Source organism: Danio rerio, chromosome 12, assembly GCF_052040795.2.
Source record: "Danio rerio strain M-AB ecotype USA chromosome 12, GRCz13ab, whole genome shotgun sequence".
Taxonomy (NCBI): Eukaryota; Metazoa; Chordata; class Actinopteri; order Cypriniformes; family Danionidae; genus Danio; species Danio rerio.
Genome location: NC_141032.1, coordinates 50,865,663 through 50,885,000, shown reverse-complemented (window position 1 = coordinate 50,885,000; position 19,338 = coordinate 50,865,663). Strand labels below are relative to the sequence as shown.

The 19,338-nt window shown below is 37.2% G+C and overlaps 1 protein-coding gene across 7 annotated transcripts in view; it reads left to right on the top strand.

Moving 5' to 3' along the window:
* Nucleotides 1-19,338, top strand: part of pald1a (phosphatase domain containing paladin 1a) — a 185,359-nt gene that overhangs the window by 119,668 nt on the left and 46,353 nt on the right. For 5 of the 7 annotated variants that reach the window (XM_087274725.2, XM_087274727.1, NM_198811.1 and 2 more), the window contains 6 exon segments: nucleotides 781-883; nucleotides 7,177-7,356; nucleotides 7,774-7,938; nucleotides 12,705-12,865; nucleotides 13,540-13,615; nucleotides 18,341-18,498. In XM_087274725.2, the coding sequence (XP_087130851.1) occupies nucleotides 781-883; nucleotides 7,177-7,356; nucleotides 7,774-7,938; nucleotides 12,705-12,865; nucleotides 13,540-13,615; nucleotides 18,341-18,498 (843 nt within the window). 7 annotated transcript variants of the gene reach the window in all.

Sequence of the window (19,338 nt, the reverse complement as noted above, 5' to 3'; positions counted from 1 at the left end):
CCTCAAACAACTGTTTATGTTTTTATATGACGTGGTTAAATTTATAAATGAAACTTTAAATGAAGAGCTTTAGTAAATAGCTGCCGAGCGCAACAAATATGGCTATATTTTATCAGGCTACTCGCTCTTGTGCTGAAACGCTTAACACGACGTCTCAAAACGAGGATGTTATAAAATACATGCCGTATCGAGTTATTACGGAGAATTTCTGTGGCTTTATATTATGGATGGTGCGCTCTCTGTGTCGGGTTCCTCCGTCAGTGGCGAGAGCACTCGATGCACAATGCCAACAGTCGGTCGGCGAGTAAACAAATGTAATGAATGGAAATACACAGGTCTGTGTGTATAGACATTTCATGTACTGCTGTACAGTAACGGGTCATTTGTTTGTTTCGTTTCGTGATGATTCTATGGTCTGCTTTATCTGCCTCATTCTCGCTGGAGTGGGCGGGTTGTGTGACGTTTGATTCGGGGGCGTTCTGTGGGCGGTGTTTGCGTGACGCGCTGTGAGCTACTAGCCCGACAGTGGAAACGCGACATGATTTCAGCCTCATTTCTCAACCTCCCGGGCTATTGGCCCGGCCGGGCCCGATTAAAGCTCTGGCTCGCACTGGCCCGATAGTGGAAATGCGGCTAATGAGGTTGCAGTTGATACAGTATTAAAAACAATGGAAACTTATGGAATGTCAATTCACAATGCACAAAAACAAATGTGTGTGTGTGTGTGTGTGTGTGTGTGTGTGTGTGTGTGTGTGTGTGTGTGTGTGTGTGTGTGTTCAGATATAACTGCAGACAGGAGTTTCAGATCCATGATGATGTTCTGCGCACAAACTATAAAGTCGGGAGGATTTCGGACAACATGCCTGAGCACCATCTGGTCCAGGTGAGCCTGACGCATCTCCTCATTACACACTTCATTAAATTCAGTTACATATATATTAAATTAATAACAAAGTACATCAATTTATATTTGTAGTTAAATAAAATAAAGAATAAAGAAAATCTTTTGACATGCACTAACATAATAGAACCATGCAACACTAAAGTGCTGTAATATGAAAATATCACCGCTCAAGTGTTGTTTACAAGGCAGATATTCAGTGAATAGCATTGGTCTGATGTGTATTGTGGTATTGCTGTATGCCACGTTCACTGCAGGTTTGTAAGTGTGTGTGTGTGTGTGTGAGTGTGAGTGTGTTTCAATCACGTTTGCACTTCTAGGAGACTTTGAAGACTCGTCACCTCTTCACACACACACACACTGCTCTTCTCTTTGTTTGCTCGTTAGTTTGTGTTTGCTGACGAGCTGATGGTGAGTTTCTCTGTAAACCATTAGAGAACGCTCGTCAAACGTTCTCCTTTGTTCTTCTTATTTGCAAATTTGACGAGGCTCCTCTGAGCCCACTGGGAAACTTTCTGCATCATAAAGTAGTAATTAGTCATTTAGCGGAGGGTTTTTTACCGCCGGGATTAAGGCCCCGTTTACACTAATGCGTTTTAGTTTGAAAACGCATAAGTTTTGCTACGGTTACGCCATCCGTCCACACTACGCCGGAGTTCTCGAGCGCCGAAAACGGAGCGTTTCGAAAACGCTGGAGAGGCCGTTTTCATTCTAAAACGCTGCAGCTCCGTCTCAGTGTGGATGGGGAAAGACGGAGATATCTGAAAACGGAGGCGGGGCTGCAGACATTCGCCTCTCTGATTGGGGCTTTTCCTCAATATTAAGTAGCCTAACACACAGTTCAGTCCTGAATCTTCTCCGTGTAAGTTCAGACTTCGCAAGTTTGATCATGGCTGCAGTCTCTTCTTCTCAGTTTGATATGGAAATATACCGAGGACACGCGTCAATCTTCACAGGGAACAGTGTACTTTATAACTTCATTCACATCACCTTGGCTACGTTGTTTCACTTTCTCAACAATAAAATGTAAACTTGATATAAGGAACTGCCTATTTTTATTTTAATATTAACAACTAAACAGACAGCAGAAATGTTGAGGCGTCGTGCTGCATGAGCGTCATCTTCACTGTGTGCATATTTATAACAAAACGGAGCCGATAACAACTGCCTCCTTTCAATTTCAGTGAAAATACGAAACACACCCTCTCTTTTGCTGAATATCAGTTTTAATCAGGCCCGGATTAAGAACTCAGGGGCCCCTGGGCACATTGTATTGTAGGGCCCCCTACCTGGCCGCACCCCAATAGTTGAATTTAAAAAATAAGAATAATATAATAATTTTTAAATAAAATTAATCTATAATTTGTTGCCCACATATTTAAATAAATGATATATAGTACATATGTATTTATAGTCTGCAAAGATTTAAATTATTTTTCAAAGCATTAAATAGAAATACTAATAAAACTACATATATATATATATATATATATATATATATATATATATATATATATATATATATATATATATATATATATATATATATATATATTTTTTTTTTTTTTTTTTTTTTTTTTTTTTTTAAGGGTATTTTAGTGTATTGCTTTTAAAAACTTATAAAGCATATTATTGCCATGGCATATAACGCACAATGCTTCTCCAATCCAGTTCTATGAATCTGAGTTCTATGAATCTGAGTCTTTCATAATACAAACACTGATTTACTCTCTCTCTCCTCTCCCTGTATTTTCTCTACTCTTCTCGTGATGAAAACTTGATTATAAACCTAAAAGTATCCGAAATCACACACACTATACCTCTTCTCTCCCCTCTCTCTCCTCTTCTTGGCCTTTCTCTCTCTCTCCCTCTCTCTCTCCCTTTCTGTCTGTCTCTCACACGATGAATCCAGTCCGCGCTGCGCTGCCGTTAGCCTCCTCCGCCTGGTTAATGCTAGCTTCTCATCTTTTAAAGTTAACGTCTTCTTCTGTACCCTCATTCTCCTGATCACGGGTCTGTTTAAAGAAGGTGTGTATGGAAAATGCCTCAATAAAGATGCCTCCTCTCCTCTTTCTCTCGCGTTTGCTAAATCCACTTGTCCACTCATTTTTGATCTATGACAGATAAAGTCCGCTCAGTTTAGTGCGGGTTATTACAAAACTGACGTTTCCGCGCTTGACCAATTACAGCATTCTGTTTAGTTAAAGAAAGAAAGGCAATTTAAATATAATAATAATATTAATATGTGATCGCGATTTTTTTGCTCAGAGGAAATACAGTTGTCTGAGCAATAGAGTTTTTGAAGAGAGGGAGGCGCGGCAGGCGCGTATAATAAGGCTAAACATTATTAAATACCCACGAGACACTTGTGACTTTATATCACATTTGCATTATTTTTAAAAAATGTTTCTTTCCTGTTAAAAATAAATATATTTCCAATCTGATATGTAATGGGGAGAAAAAAAAGTAGCACGAGTTCAACTGATGGTGGATTCGAACCGATGTTATGTGTAATCGCGTCAAAAGTTGGTGCTGTGTGCCTTACAAGGTGCGCCACTGCGGCTGTATTATAACAGTGCTCTTTACTCATCTCGTCTCTATCAATCAGGCATCGATAGGCGTAAACCCTGAATAGCTTAGTCCAACTGGATGCGCTATTTGCAATTAGCCTAAAAAGACACTCCGAAATTGTCTTTTTTTCTCCCCCCTCGCAGGGGCCCCTAGTGCGCACGGGCCCCTGGGCCTGTGCCCATAAGGCCCATTGGTTAATCCGGCCCTGGTTTTAATAATCGATAATGGCCATTATAAAAGTATAACATACAATAAGTTTATACATTATAGGAAATAAAGGCAAGCGATCAGTCAATATACAGAATGTAGGCTACGTGCTTACATTAATCATTAACTTATCTTTGCGCTCAGCCAAAACACGTTACCTGAGAACAAGTAATAGATTCCAGTGACCAAAGTCAGGGAATATGTCGTTAGATAAAGACAACAAGATGAATGAAATATCACGTTTAATAAATATAGTGAGATTAGATCCAGCGGGAGATGCTTGATGAGAAGTCCGACTAGCAGAGCTCTCATCTGGGTAGATGGGCTCCAGCGATTGCCAAAGTGTGTGTGTGTGGTCACGTGATGTGCGTTTTAAGCGTTTTGGTGTGGACGGAGAGCAGTTCAGAAACGCTGGGTAAAACGCGAGTGTGGACGCGGATCGTTTTCATTCTAAAACGCCGTTTTAAAACTAATACGCACTAGTGTAAACGGGGCCTAATGCTGCAGTTGGGTCCAGTTTTATTTAAGATTACATGGCTGTTGTTTCTCAATATGCGTTCTTGTGTCCTCGTCATCAACCGCCGCCGAAGTACTTCAAAGTTCACCTCTTGCAAAGTACAGTTAAAATTCCCGGATGTGTACTTGTTCTGCCCCTTTGGCCAAGGATGCATCGAGAGGAGACTTGTCCGAGCTTGCGAAGCTAGTAATCAGCGAAAGCTAATGGCGGAGGAGAAAACCCGCACGGTTTTAAAAATACTCCTTTACTGTGCCACAAAATAAAGTTTTAACAGCTTTTCAGCTGAGAATGTAGTTGTTTAAAACTCGAATCGGCAGTTTGTTCACAAAGATAGCGTGTCTTTGGCCATGTGCCTCAGCTTATGGCAGGGGTGTCCAAACTCGGTGCTGGAGGGCCGGTGTCCTGCAGATTTTAGCTTCAACTTGCTTCAACACGCCTGCATGGATGTTTCTAGAAAGCCTAGTAAGAGTTTGTTTAGCTAGTCCAGGTGTGTCTGATTGGGGTTGGAACTAAACTTTGTAGGACACCGGCCCTCCAGGAACGAGTTTGGACATGCCTGGCTTATGCGGACCTTGACTCCCAGCCTTCCAGCAGGAGCTTCGTCATCACATCCCACCCCGAGAGCAGCTTCACTTCGGCCAGCCCATCTCGGATGTACCGCTGGATCTTTTCACTCCATTGTAGTTAAAGCATGATATTTAATACATCGTGTGCATATCTAACGGACAGTTTTTGGTCTTTTAAATGTTCTCAGGTGTATTATTCTGCCAGTATTATTTTGTTACCTTTTATCATTGTCTTTAAATATGTTGCTGTGTTGTACGATGTTTGTCTTTGTTTACCAAGTTGCTTGACGTTATTTTTATTTCCTTTTACTCATGTCTTGTATAATGTCCATTGTAGTTTATTAAATCTGATAATCAAACGAGTCTGTGTAACCCATTTCAATTCTCATTTATAATTTTTATTATTTATTGTTTTAATTAAATTGTTTGTTGTTTTAATAAAAAAATATAAAAAAATAAAATAAAAATGAATGTAATTATATATATATATATATATATATTTGAATTTTCTCTTGTAATTTTTTTGCAAGTTATTTTTTACATTTCAGTTAATTTTCTGTTCAACTTTTTTTAGTTTTTTTTGGGAGTTTTTAACCCTTAAAGACAGAGACAGCCGCCCACGGCTAAAAATAAGTATTGTTCTTAAATGTTTAATTACTTTTCATCTGCTGATCCAATCCGTACAATTCAGAGTCAAAGAAAAGAGTCTCAGCTTTCCAGCGCTGTAAAACATTGCATTCACAGACTTTCAGAGGCTCCAGAATCAGTGTGGTTATGTCATCAAATTTTGACAGCTGATTTGACAAAGAAACGCTTGTGGCTTGTCTCCGGACAAACTAGACATGATGCTTTGATGCATTGTTCATCCTCCATGCCCAGATTGGTTCAAACTTGCTCTCTCTCAACCAATAAGCATGGGTTTCGCTTTGTGGACCAGTAATCAGCAATTTGAACAACCCGAAATGAGAAATAGGCTGTACATTTACGCACGGCTAAATAAAATGCAAAAAAAACGTTTTGCTTGAAATAATTCTCATACTAAGTACTTTTGCATGCACAGCAGCACAAAAACATGACAAAACAGTGACACAGCAAAGATGAAGTGCTTGTCTTGCTGTTTTCAAAGGACGCAAATGGCGGTGCGGCTGTTTGTCTGCAACGCAAAAGTTGATAAGCCGCAGGGTCAACACCATATGCTGGCACATAAAACCAAAGGATGGTCCATATTGAATCTAGTTTAGTTATATAACTATTTATATTATAGTAAATATTTATATCTAAGTTTTTACTGAGGATTTGCACCATGTTTATTTGGACTTTGACACATTATTTATAATTTTCTTATTTTTTTGTTTATTGTAAGTAGTGTTGTTTATGATAACTGAATATATATTATTCGGAAAAAGTCAAACTTGCTTCAGTGTTCTGTTATTTTGTAACAATCTTTCTGTTTAGTTCATTCCCAGAACTTTTGGGCAAATATATTGTCAGTAAATAAATGCACAATTTTTTTTCACAATGAAAAACGCCTTGGAATAACATTGAAATAAATTGCTATAACTTGCTCAGGGAAAAGTGGATATAGACACAATTTATTTTGGAAGTATAAAACATGGTAGTGTGTATTTCTAAAGGAAAAAAAACAAACTTCATAAGGTTTTGTTTGTTATAACTAGAAAATGCCACTTTTTAAAAAAACGTTTTTCTTACATTTTCTGTCTGTTCATATGTTTTCGGACCAAAAAAGTTTTAGACTGGACCTTTAAATGATACAGATTGAAGCTTTAAGTTTTCCTGTTTAAAATAAAATATGACACTTGAGGCTGACTGCTAAAATAACAATAAAGCTGCTTTTGAAAAAAATAAATAAATAAAAAATAAAATAAAATATATATATATATATATATATATATATATATATATATATATATATATATATATATATATATATATATAGGCCCATTAGATGCCCACAAAATACCTCTAGGTCTTTAAGGGTTAACTACAAATGTATTTTATTTATTGTTTTTATTTTATTATAATATAATTTTTTTTTATTATAAATAAAAATATTTATTTTATGTTTGGTTCATTTTTGGTTGTGTGGCTGAAATTGTGTGATCGTATGCCTGTGTTATTGTTTGGTTGTGATTGTGTGTTCGTGTAGTTGTGTAACTGCGGTTGCGTATTTGTATATGTGTTTGTGTAGCTGTGTTATTGTATGGTTTGACTGTATGATGATATGATTGTGTGTTTATGTAGTTGTGTGATTGTGTGTGTATATTGTGTAATTGTGTATCCTCAGGGCTCGTTCTTCATGGTGCAGGATGTGTTCAATAAAGCAGATGTCCTGAACACCACCGCCTCATACAGTGTTTGTGTAGTTGTGTAATTGTGTGTTTGTGCATCCTCAGGGCTCGTTCTTCATGGTGCAGGATGTGTTCAGTAAAGCAGACGTCCTGAACACCACCGCCTCATACGGGGCTCCAAACTTCAGGCAGAGCGGCGGCGGGTTCCCCCTGTACGGTATGGGTCAGACCAGTCTGGGTGGCTTCAAACGGGTCCTTGAGAGCCTGCAGACTCGCGGACATCAGGTCAGATCCAGCTAGCAGAACATCAATAAGCACTTTGAGGGTCAAATACTTGAAATGATTTTAATGATCCGATCAGAATGAGTCTCCAATCAATAATTATCTGATTCAAATCAAGTGCTTCTGTCTGTGCTTTCATGTACGTGTGTTCGTGCGTGTGTTTGCTTGTGTGTTAATGTTCATGTGTGTGTGTGTGTGTGCGCATTTGTATGTTTGCGCATGTGTGCATTCACATGCAAGCATTTGTGTTTGTTTGTGCGTGTGTGTTTGTGCGTTTGTGTGTGCATGTGTGTGTGTGTGCGCATTTGTGGGTGTGAGTGCATATATGTGCGCTTGTGCGTGTGCGTGTGTGTGTGTGTGTGTGTGTGTGTGTGTGTGTGTGTGTGTTGACCTCCATCTTCTGTGTGTGTGTGTGCGCAGGAGGTGATCTTCTTCTGTCTGCGTGAGGAGCCGGTGGTGTTTCTGCATCTGCAGGAGGATTTTCTCCCATACACACCGCGGAGGAAGGAGAACCTACACGAGAACCTGCAGCATCTGCAGCGCGGAGCTTCATCTGAGGACCTGGAGCTGACCATCAGGAAAGAGGTCAGAGCTCATTAAACATGTCTGCTTTAATCACTCATTTATAATAACTGATTGTTTTTGCCTTGATAACAGCACATAATATTTTACTAGATGTTTTGCAAGATACTACTATTCAGCTTAGTGACATTTAAAGGCTTAGCGTGTAAATTCAGTCATCATTTATTCAAGTTTTATTTGTTATAAACCTTAATGAGTTTTATTCTGTTGAACAAAAAAGAAGATATTTTGAAACATGTTGGAAATGGTAATCATTGACTTCTATAGTATTTGTTTTTACTAATATGGAAGTCAATGGTTACAGGTTTTTTAGCTTTCTTCAAAAATCAAAAGTATATACTCTAGCCAAATTAAAATTCATGTTCATCACATCATTAGCGAATGATAATCTATTTTTTAAAGTGAAAGTTTACCCAAAAATCACAATTTACTCTTTATTTACTTACCAATCACGTTTTTTTAAAACTAGCTTGAGTTTCTTCTTTTGAACACGAAAGAATATATTTTGAAGAAAGCTGAAAACCTGTAACCTTTAGGTGCGTTCAACATGAAGCTCAGCTGCAGCCGGTGATCAACCAGATTAGCCGAGCACAGGCGGGGGCGGAGTTGAAAACGGAGCCGTCAAGCGGACAGCTGGACACTTCGGGGCTCAAAGTTGCTGCAGTCATGATGACCGATCACATGGCGTCATCATTTTTTATTTGTTTTTATTTATAACAACAAAATATTTACTAATAAAACAGAATACAGCCTCTACACACTATAGTTCCTTTGTAAACAATAGGGGATAATTATGAATAAAATATATAACAAATGCATGAGAGAAATAAGAGGAAATGTTAATATAAAAACGAACAGGTCTATTAAATACAAAGCAATAAGCATAAATTCTAGGAGTTAAAGGGTCACGAAACACCAGAGCACATGTGTTTGAGCTGTTGACAGTGGTATATGTGTCCCACACTGCTAAAAACACTATTAGGACACCTATATTTCACTAAAAAGTGTAAATTGGTTGTTTTTGCGTTTCTTTAAGCAAATTCGTACTTCCGGTTTGAAACTTAATTTTTTAATCTGCGTCACGGTCATGACATAATAGCGTGTATTCCAGCGTGCAGACTGGACGCCTGTGCCAGAGTGTGTCTTATTACGTCTTACAGTGTGATGCATTAATGCATGAGTAAGGCTTGGTTCAAACCAATCAGCGCGCTCTATTGTGCAACTTCATTAATATTCATTACTGTCACAGTGTTTAGACGACAGAGACGCCACGTTGTGTTGGCAAAACAAGCGTGAAGTGTTGCTTTTATAGTTTGCTGCAGTGAAGTTTTGTTTTCATTTTCTCTCTGTGAGAGCTCAGCTGGAGTCACGTGTGGATTACAGTGTACGCGACGCTCGACAACAATCACTTAAGTTTCTAATGTCTAGTTCAGACTGCGTGATTTTAGCCCCGTTTTTTGGCTCGTCGACAGGTTTTGAGAAATCGCCGACAAATGCCTGAAATCACAGGCAAATCGCTGCTCGTGCACGTGAGTGACAATCACACAGTATGAACGATCAAAGACACGATCTGAGAGAATCGCCGATGCCTGTGAGATATTTAGCGTGCTGAATATCTGGAGCTGTCGGCGATTCAAATCATGCCGTGTGAATTGAGTTTTGACTGAAAATAACATCAGCGATCGCCTACAGCCAATGAGAGAGCAGCTTTTACTTGTGTGTGTGTGCGTGTGTGTATAACTGCTGCAGGCCCGCGGGAGGCTGGGGGAGGAGTTAACAGCGCTCTTTTTCGGTTTATTTGGACCCACGAAATGGAGGAAAAACTAGTGGAGGTTTGACAGGACTCAGGAGCAACTGTGTCTGTTTGACGTTTCATACAGAAAGAAATTAGTTTATTATCAACGTTGAGGAGAAATGGCTAATTCCCTTTAAACCCAGGTGAGCAAACATGTACATGTTCTACCCCATTAAAGGCTTCTTTCTCATTATGTAGTTAAGAACAAAAGATATACTTCATGTTTTTGGCTGTGAGACGTAGTTTGGACGAAGTTGTCGGCGATTCTTCCTATAGTAAAGTCGTGCAATGTGAAAGTCCCTGTCGCCGATCCATCTTGCAGTGTAAACAAAGCAGCGAAGAAACGCCAGCCCAGATAATCATGCAGTGTGGAAACATCTGTGACACGACTAGTTTGAAAATCATGCAGTCTGAACTCGGCATAAGGAGGATTATTGTTTACCTGAGAGCTGTTCTCATCTGCAAACGCTGAGATCCGGATTCGCTTGTAGTCTCCTCTTAATAAAGACGCGGCTCTAGTTGCTGGTGATTGTCCTGTCTCTACAGATTTGGTAAGTGAGCGACCAGTGCTCTTTGTTTATTCAGTTTGTTTGTATCAAACAAACTACTGCACCGAGTGTAAACATGTTAGCACCACAACCAAACTTTAACCTCGTGTAGGATTTTCACCGCAGTTTGTGACCGGAATAACACACGCGGCTTTCTGACACTACCTGCCGTGTGCATCTAAGTTTCCGGGAAATGCGGAGGGTTTTTTTCTCTCATTCGCCGTGCGGTATCAAACATTGCATGAAAAATACACGCTTACAGCAGTTCCTCCAATCAAATATCACGTCTGTCGCGAGGGGCATGACTGAATTCCCTGAATGAAAGAGCCAAACTGCAGTTAAAGTCCACCATTTAATAATTTGGCGACTACAGATGTCCATGTAAACACAGTCACTTTCTCCCCTGTGTGTGTGTGAGTGTGTGTGTGTGTGTTTGACTCTGAAAGTCAGCGCGTTCCCAAATAGACACTCCCACACCACGCCTCTTTTCTTCCTCTGACACTCCTCCCTGAACAGAGCTGGACACGCCCACTTTTCTGACTTTTCCAAAGTAGAGGTGTGAAAACACCCTGCTGAAACGAGGGGCTTTCATGCATCATTTAAACATCATCATTCTTTAGACATCATTAAACATCATTCTTTAGACTAATACTTCTTGTTTGCTATAATATGCTAAAAAGGGGTTTACATATATGTGCATTTATAGATATAAAACTTTCCAACGTAAAAGATGAAAAGATTGAACAAAAGGTAAATTAAGTGAGCTACAGATTAAGTAGAAGTTTCCCAGAAAGAGCACGTAGCCTATAAACGGCTAGACAGGAAATAAAATATATATTTATAATATAATCATATAAATCATTTATAATTATTTAATAAAATCGTTCTTTAACTTAATTTGTTAAGAGAGCTTTAGGGTGGCAGGATCAATGATGATGATGATTATTTTATTTCAAGTCTTTCAGATTTATTTGAGTTCATGTTTAGGTTATTCACTAAAATATACCATTTAAATCGTTCATGGAGCTGAATGCAATAAATAGTCTGTATAAAAAAGTTAAAAATAAACCTCTGCAAACAAGCCAACCTTTATAACCAGATTATTTAACAAAAGATGATACTGCAGTACAATATTTGTAGTCTTTTAATAAGCAAGATGTGTACAGGATAGAGAGGGTGTGAAAAGTGAATTGTTGTTTGTTTTGAAACTTTTGAATCGAAATTTGTCCAATAATAAACCCGAAACACACGTGTTTGTTGTCATGTGGTGAACTCAGCCAAGCCTGTAATATCGGTGTCGTCATCAGAGCTCCTGCAGCCGCTCTTCAGATGCTGCACGGTCTGAATTAGCCGTCTGATCTCGGAGTGCTGTCGCGGTACTTTGATGCCATAGATATATACACTAGATATCGCATAGGGACCCTGAGCATGCGTCAATAGCGCCGCCACATTGGTACAGTGCTCCCAGGACAAATGTCTTTCAACCGCACCAGTCAAGACAGTGTTATAACGTGAAGATGCGGGACTTTAGCACTGTCTACGGGTGTAGTAACGAGCAAACAAAGAAAACAAAGCACAAATGCAGAACATTTCATAGGTAATATTACGTTTTTCTCTGTTTTTGTATGTTCTGAACTTTTGTGCTAATCAGGTAACGTTATTGATGATAACAGTCACTTACTGCATTCACCATACGGCAAAGCAGCTCCAACTCACACTAAACACTCGGCTTATGCTAGTTTTGTTGAATAAAACCAGCAAACAATGCAAAAGAAATATGACAACGAGATGCTGCGCTGCCAGAAACTTGTATTATTGTCGACTAACGTTAGTGAAAGTGTCGTTCGGGGGATTCATTCACAAGCGAGTCGCTCTCTCCGTCAGTATGAGCAGTGAAAGCAGGAGAGGAGCTGTGTTTCAGGACATGATTAGATCAGATTTAACAGGGAGGGTGGATAGTACATTTCCATACACACTAACACAAGCTTTTTGTCAGGAATGCCCGTGCGGTCACTGATCCATCAATGTAGAAAAGTGATGTAAAATTATCATTTTCGTAATTAGAAAAAAAAAATTGAATACTAACATCCTGGAAAACTCCCGATCATAGATATATGTGTATATGTGTGTATCTCTGGCTTTGCATGGCCACAGTCCTCCACTGTACCTTGGTCGAGCATTCATTTCAAAGGAGCGCTACCCTGTACCAAGATGGCGGCGGTATTGACGCATTCTGTCCAATAGACAACAATAGGCCAGGCGACATCTAATGTATATATCTATGCTTTGATGCCACATGTGACAGTTAAGTGGCGTCGGCGCAGCATCAATCCAGACAAGATTTCTAAGCAGCATGCACCGCTTTAAGACAGATTTCACTCAATCTGCCTTAAACCCTTTAATCTCCCTGTTTGGTGTTTTCTCAGCTGCACGACTTCGCCAAACTGAACGACAACATGTTCTACGTCTACAACGACATCGAGCATCTGAAAGGAGAACCGCAGAAGATCTGCATCTGCAGCGAAGAGGACATTCACATCACAGAGGAGGTGTACAGGAGACCACGCTTCACCATGCCCGCATACAGGTGCAGTGTTTCAGACTCGCTATGCTTAGAACTTTCATTCAGTATTGTCCTCAGGGAGAGCAGCGCTTCTCAACTGGTAATTCTCGATCTGAAAGTAGATGTCAATGCCATTTGGAGTGGTTTACAATGCTGTTTGGAGTGTTTTTATGATGCACAACTTTGATTTGGAAAGATGTGTGTGTTAAAGCCAATATGCTTCAGTCAGTTGAGGTTCAAGTGCAGAAAAAAAGTGTTAAGTGATCAAGGTCGTAGTTGTCAATGAAATTAACACTAATAATTAAATAATTAACCCCTTATATATTGATTTTGTTTGCTCACATTGCTAGTTTTGTGCTGAACAATTCATCCGTGCATGTCAAATTCTCAGATTAGGTCTGTCTGAGGTAGTGGGCGTCGCTAACATACCTAACCACGCCCCTCCAGCTGTCAGCTGTTCTAACATCAAACAGAAATGGTGAGGAGGAGGAGTCTCCCCAAACTCTCCCCAAACCCTTTTCCCCATCTTTCCCCAGCGAATGAAATTCCTACTTTACTACATCCAATCAGCTCACATTAGAAAAAACAAGCCACACCCACTATTTTCTCATTTAATACATTGTTTCTCTAGGAAAAATAGTTATAATTGTTTATGTGATGTTGCTCTGAGTGATGTGAGGTTATTGATGTGTGTTCAGGTATTACCGTCTGCCCCTGCCGATGGAGGGAGCACCCATGGAGGAGCAGTTTGATGCTTTTGTTAAAGTTCTCCGGGTAAGAAACTCTCCTCAGTCGATTAATATAGTCTTTCTAATATCTGAGAGCTCTTCTAAAGCCATCTGAGGCCTGTTGAACAAAGGAAATACATATAGTGTTGCAAACAGCCAATCAAAAGATACTACTACTACCACCCCCACAACCGCTAATAATGGTGATAATAACAATAACAAAAATAATAAAATCTTAAAACTGTTATATTTAAGGATTATATTTGTGTTAATCATTAATTATCATTATAATGAATTATTCCTATTTAAATGTTGATGCATGGATAAATAATAATAATAATAAATATAATAAATATAATCCTTTAATATGATAGTTTTAACTTTAATTATTATCAATATTATTATACTTATTTTTATTATTATTATTCTTATTGTTGTCTTTATTATTATTATTATTATTATTATTATTATTATTGTCTTTATTATTATTATTATTATTATTATTAGTGTCATTATTTTTATTATTGTCTTTATTTTTATTTTTATTATTATTATTGTCTTTATTATTATTATTATTATTATTATTAGTGTCATTATTTTTATTTTTGTCTTTATTATTATTATTATTATTTTTTTATTATTATTATTGTCATTGTTTTTATTATTATTATTATTGTTATTATTATTATTATTATTGTCTTTATTATTAATTATTATTATTATTATTATTATTATTATTAGGGTCATACTTTTTATTATTATTATTGTTGTTGTTGTTGTTGTTATTATTATTATTGTTATTGTTGTATATTATTATTATTATTATTATTATGATTATAAGTGTCATTATTTATATTATTATTATTATTATTATTGTCTTTTATTATTATTGTCATTATTTTTATTATTGACATTATAATTATTATTGTTATTATTATTATTGTTGTTGTTGTCATTATGATTATTATTATTAGTATTATTATTATTATTATTGACTTTATTTTTATTATTATTGTCATTTTTCTTATTGACATTATTTTTATTATTATTATTATTATTATTATTTGCATCCACATTTAAATAATAATTGTTATCGTTAATTAGCACAAATATAATCTAATAAATATAATAGTTTTACTTAGTATTAATTAAAAATGACAATAATTATTTCAATGTGGATGCATGGATGAATAATATTGATAGTAATAATAAAAATAAAAGGAATAAAGTTAAAACTATTATGTGTAAGCATTATATTTGTGTAAATTAATGATAACATGATAATGATATTATTTAAATGAGGATGGATGACTATATAGATGGATCTTTGCTCAGTTTTAGAGGTTTATTTCTGGATGACCTTTCTGATGCTGGATCCTGAATTGATGCATCAGTCAGCTGCTGTCATGTGAGAGTCATAAACGCATCAGTGTGAGTGTTTCCTCGTGATGCAGTCGTTTCACTCAGATTAAACCTTCTGAAGATGTCTGACATTTGGGTTGTTAACCGAGTTCTGGCATTTGGGCTATTTAGAGATAGCTGGCATTTGCGTAATCATTTCATTATTTTTTGTACTAATTTTAAAAATACAACTTTAGGTTATAATTAGGATTATTTTTATTAATTATATTGTTGTAGTTAGATAATATTCATTTGTATTATCAAAACAGTGGGATATACCAATAATAATTTGAATAATTAAACATGTATATAAAATATTAATTAATTATTTAAAATGCAATGTAAATATTTTACAAACATTATGCAAATTTATGCAAAACATAAAAAAAATCTAAATAAAAATACAGAAATTGTGCATTATTGAATCAAGTTGTACCATTTATTACCTCAAGAGTGTCAGTAATCAGCTTTTATTGTTTTTGTAAAAAAAATCTGATTAATTGTTTTATTGCTTGTTTTTATTTTTTGTAAGCTGCATGATGTGGTGTGGTGTTTTTGGTCTGGTTTGTGTCAGTCATGTGGCCTGAACGAGACTTCCTCAATGTGTGCTGTGTTTCCTGTCTCTCTGGTTTAGCGGACAGAAGCTGCAGCCACAGATTTGTGGAGTTTGATGATTATGGCTGCAATAATAAATCAATGTGTTTTCTCAAACCAGCAGCAGCTCTGATCATCTCTGGAAGAGCTTTTATCATTTATTTTTATTTATACCCGCTTCTAAATCTGTTTTCATGCGTTTATCTGCAGCTCGTGGGCAATGAGGAGGAATTATTCATCTGTTTATTTCAGCCCACATGAACAAATCCTAAAGTAGTTTATAGTAAATACTGTCGTGTTTTTGACCCATACTAGCAAAGAACTCTGTTGTGGTAAATCTATAGTTGCTATGGCAACACCTATAGATATGCATCTTTTGCACTTATTCTATAGTTGCTATGAAAACACAATAACTATAATAATTCATTAATATTTGTGGTAATTCTATTGTTGCTATGGTAACAGCTATAGTAATTGATCTGTTGCAGCAATACTACAGTTGCCATGGAAACACAGCAACAATAGTAATTGATCTGTTGTGGTGATTCTACATTTGCTATGGTAACACAACTGCCGTAATTGACCCATTGTGGTGATTCTGCAGTCGCTATGGTAACACAACAACTACAGTAATTTATCTGTTGTGATTATTTTGCAGTTGCTATGGTAACACAACAACTGCAGTAATTGACCCATTGTGGTGATTCTACAGTTGCTATGGTAACACAACAGTTACCTTAATTGACCCATTGTGGTGATTCTACATTTGCTATGATAACACAACAGCTGCCGTAATTGACCCATTGTGGTGATTCTACAGTTGCTATGGTAACACAACAGCTGCCGTAATTGACCCATTGTGGTGATTCTACAGTTGCTATGGTAACACAACAGCTGCCGTAATTGACCCATTGTGGTGATTCTGCAATTGCTATGGTAACACAACAGCTGCCGTAATTGACCCATTGTGGTGATTCTGCAGTTGCTATGGTAACACAACAGCTGCCGTAATTGACCCATTGTGGTGATTCTGCAATTGCTATGGTAACACAACAGCTGCCGTAATTGACCCATTGTGGTGATTCTGCAATTGCTATGGTAACAAAACAGCTGCCGTAATTGACCCATTGTGGTGATTCTACAGTTGCTATGGTAACACAACAGCTGCCGTAATTGACCCATTGTGGTGATTCTACAGTTGCTATGGTAACACAACAACTGCCGTAATTGACCCATTGTGGTGATTCTGCAGTTGCTATGGTAACAGAACAACTACAGTAATTGATCTGTTGTGGTGATTCTACAGTTGCTTTTGTAACACAACTATAGTAATATAAACAAATGAGCCAATAATATGGTTTTCTACAGCTATACGGTAAATTATACATCAATACAACACAGCTTACTGCAGTAAAAACTAAAGTGTACTACAGTTATCAGTTCACAATAGTTAATAATGTATGGTGCAGCATTCATTTACAGATGTGTGTGTGTGTGTGTGTGTGTGTGTGTGTGTGTGTGTGTGTGTGTGTGTGTGTGTGTGTGTGTGTGTGTGTGTGTGTGTGTGTGTGTGTGTGTGTGTGTGTGTGTGTGTGTGTGTGTGTGTGTGTGTGTGTGTGTGTGTGTGTGTGTGTGTGTGTGTGTGTGTGTGTGTGTGTATATAGATATATATAGATTAGAATTTTTTTTCTGTTCTAAATATTTCCCAAATGATGTTAAACAGATTCAGGAAATTTTTCTTCTGGAGAAAGTCTTATTTGTTTTATTTCGGCTAGAATAAAAGCAGTTTTTAATTTTTTTAAAATGTCATTTTAAGGTCAATATTATTTGCCCCTTTAAGCAATTTTTTTTGATAGTCTACAGAACAAACCATCGTTATACAATAACTTGCCTAGTTACCCTAACCTGCCTAGTTACCCTAATTACCCTAGTGAAGCCTTTAAATGTCACTTTAAGCTGTATAGAAGTGTCTTGAAGAATATCTAGTCTAATATTATTTACTGTCATCATGACAAAGAGAAAATAAATCAGTTATTAGAGATGAGTTATTAACACTATTACGATTAGAAATGTGTTGAAGAAATCTGCTCTTCATTAAACAGAAATTTTGGGAATAAAATATACAGGGGGGTGAATAATTCTGACTTCAACTGTAAATATAGTACACTATAATACACTTTGTATGGGTCAAAAGCACTGACTGTATTGGTTATTATACATTACTATAGTGTTTGAACTGTTGTTTTAGCTGCTCCGCAGGAAGCAACTTAGGAAAAGAAAGAATCTACTTCCTGTCCTGCTCCAAGATTGTTTGTTCCCCTGGGCTGAAAACATGTCCAGTTAAATGTGCCTCTTTCATAGCATTTTTTTTCTACAGTGTTTGGAGTAAAGGAATATATAAAGGAAAGAAATAAGGAGAATTGTATATTAGATCTATAATAAACAGGACAACCAATGATTTAGATTTGAAACAAGTCAAACATTAGTAAACATTTCAGTGATTCACCCAAACATTATTATGTATAAATGTAATTTCTGCTGACAGTTATTTTATTTCACTGAAAGCATTTGTTTTGCATGAGTGGGTGTGTGTTTTTCTTTTTAATATGTATTTATTGATTGGCAGAGGGTGTATTTTATTATTTTTTGCATTTTATTTTTATACTTATACATAAAAGCCTCTCCAGATTACTCATTAAAACCTTCAGATTTGTATATTCCAGTATGTGTGCATGAGTTCCTCCACTGAATCTCTCCGTCTGCGTGTTTGTTTCAGGAGAATCCGTCTCTGTCTTTGAATCGCGATGCATCTCGTCCGCTTCCCGCTCTGCTGTTCAGCTGTCAGGTCGGCGTCGGACGCACGAATCTGGGTTTAATTCTGGGAACGCTGGTCATGATGCACCTGACGCGGACCACAGCGGAGAAAACCACACCGTAAGACCACCACACACCATCATGTCCCCTTATATAAACCTGCTATCAACCTGTACATTAATCAGAAATGGGATGCAACAAATTGCATGAGCATAACAGAAATGACCATGTAGTGCAAATGAGATGTAGATGTAGAACTCGTATTTAATAAAGGGGAAGAGAAACCTACTTGTGACTATTGTAAGAGTATTTTGATGATAAAATATACAGCGGGGGAAGGAAGTATTGAACACATCGTCAGGTTTTTTCCTAGGAATAATATTTCTAAAGGAGCTGTTGACATGAAATGGAAGCAGACTTTGATAAACCCAAACAATACAAACATAAAAATAAAACAAAGCACATCTGGAAAGTGAGATGTGTGTAATAATAATGAAATGACAGAAGGAGAAAGAGCTGAACTGCTGAAATGTAATGAATACTTTATATATTAAAGGCTGTTTGGGTGCCTGCAGCTTAAAGGGCCATGAAAGCCCCTCGTTTCAGCCGGGTGTTTTCACTCCTCTACTTTGGAAAAAGTCAGAAAAGTGGCCGTGTCCAGCTCTGTTTAGGGGGGAGTGTCGGAGGAACTAAAGTGGGATGGTGTGGGAGTGTCTATTTGTGCACGCGCGAGTTTCAGAGTCAAAATACACACACACAGCGGACAATGTGACTGTTTACATGGACATCTGTAGTCGAATTATTTGCCAAATTATTAAATGGTGGACTTTAACTGCAGTTTGGCTCTTTCATTCAGGGAATTCATTCATGCCCCTCGCGACAAACGAGATATTTGATTCAAGGAACTGCTGTAAGCGTGTATTTTTCATGCAATGTTTGATACCGCACGGCGAATGAGAG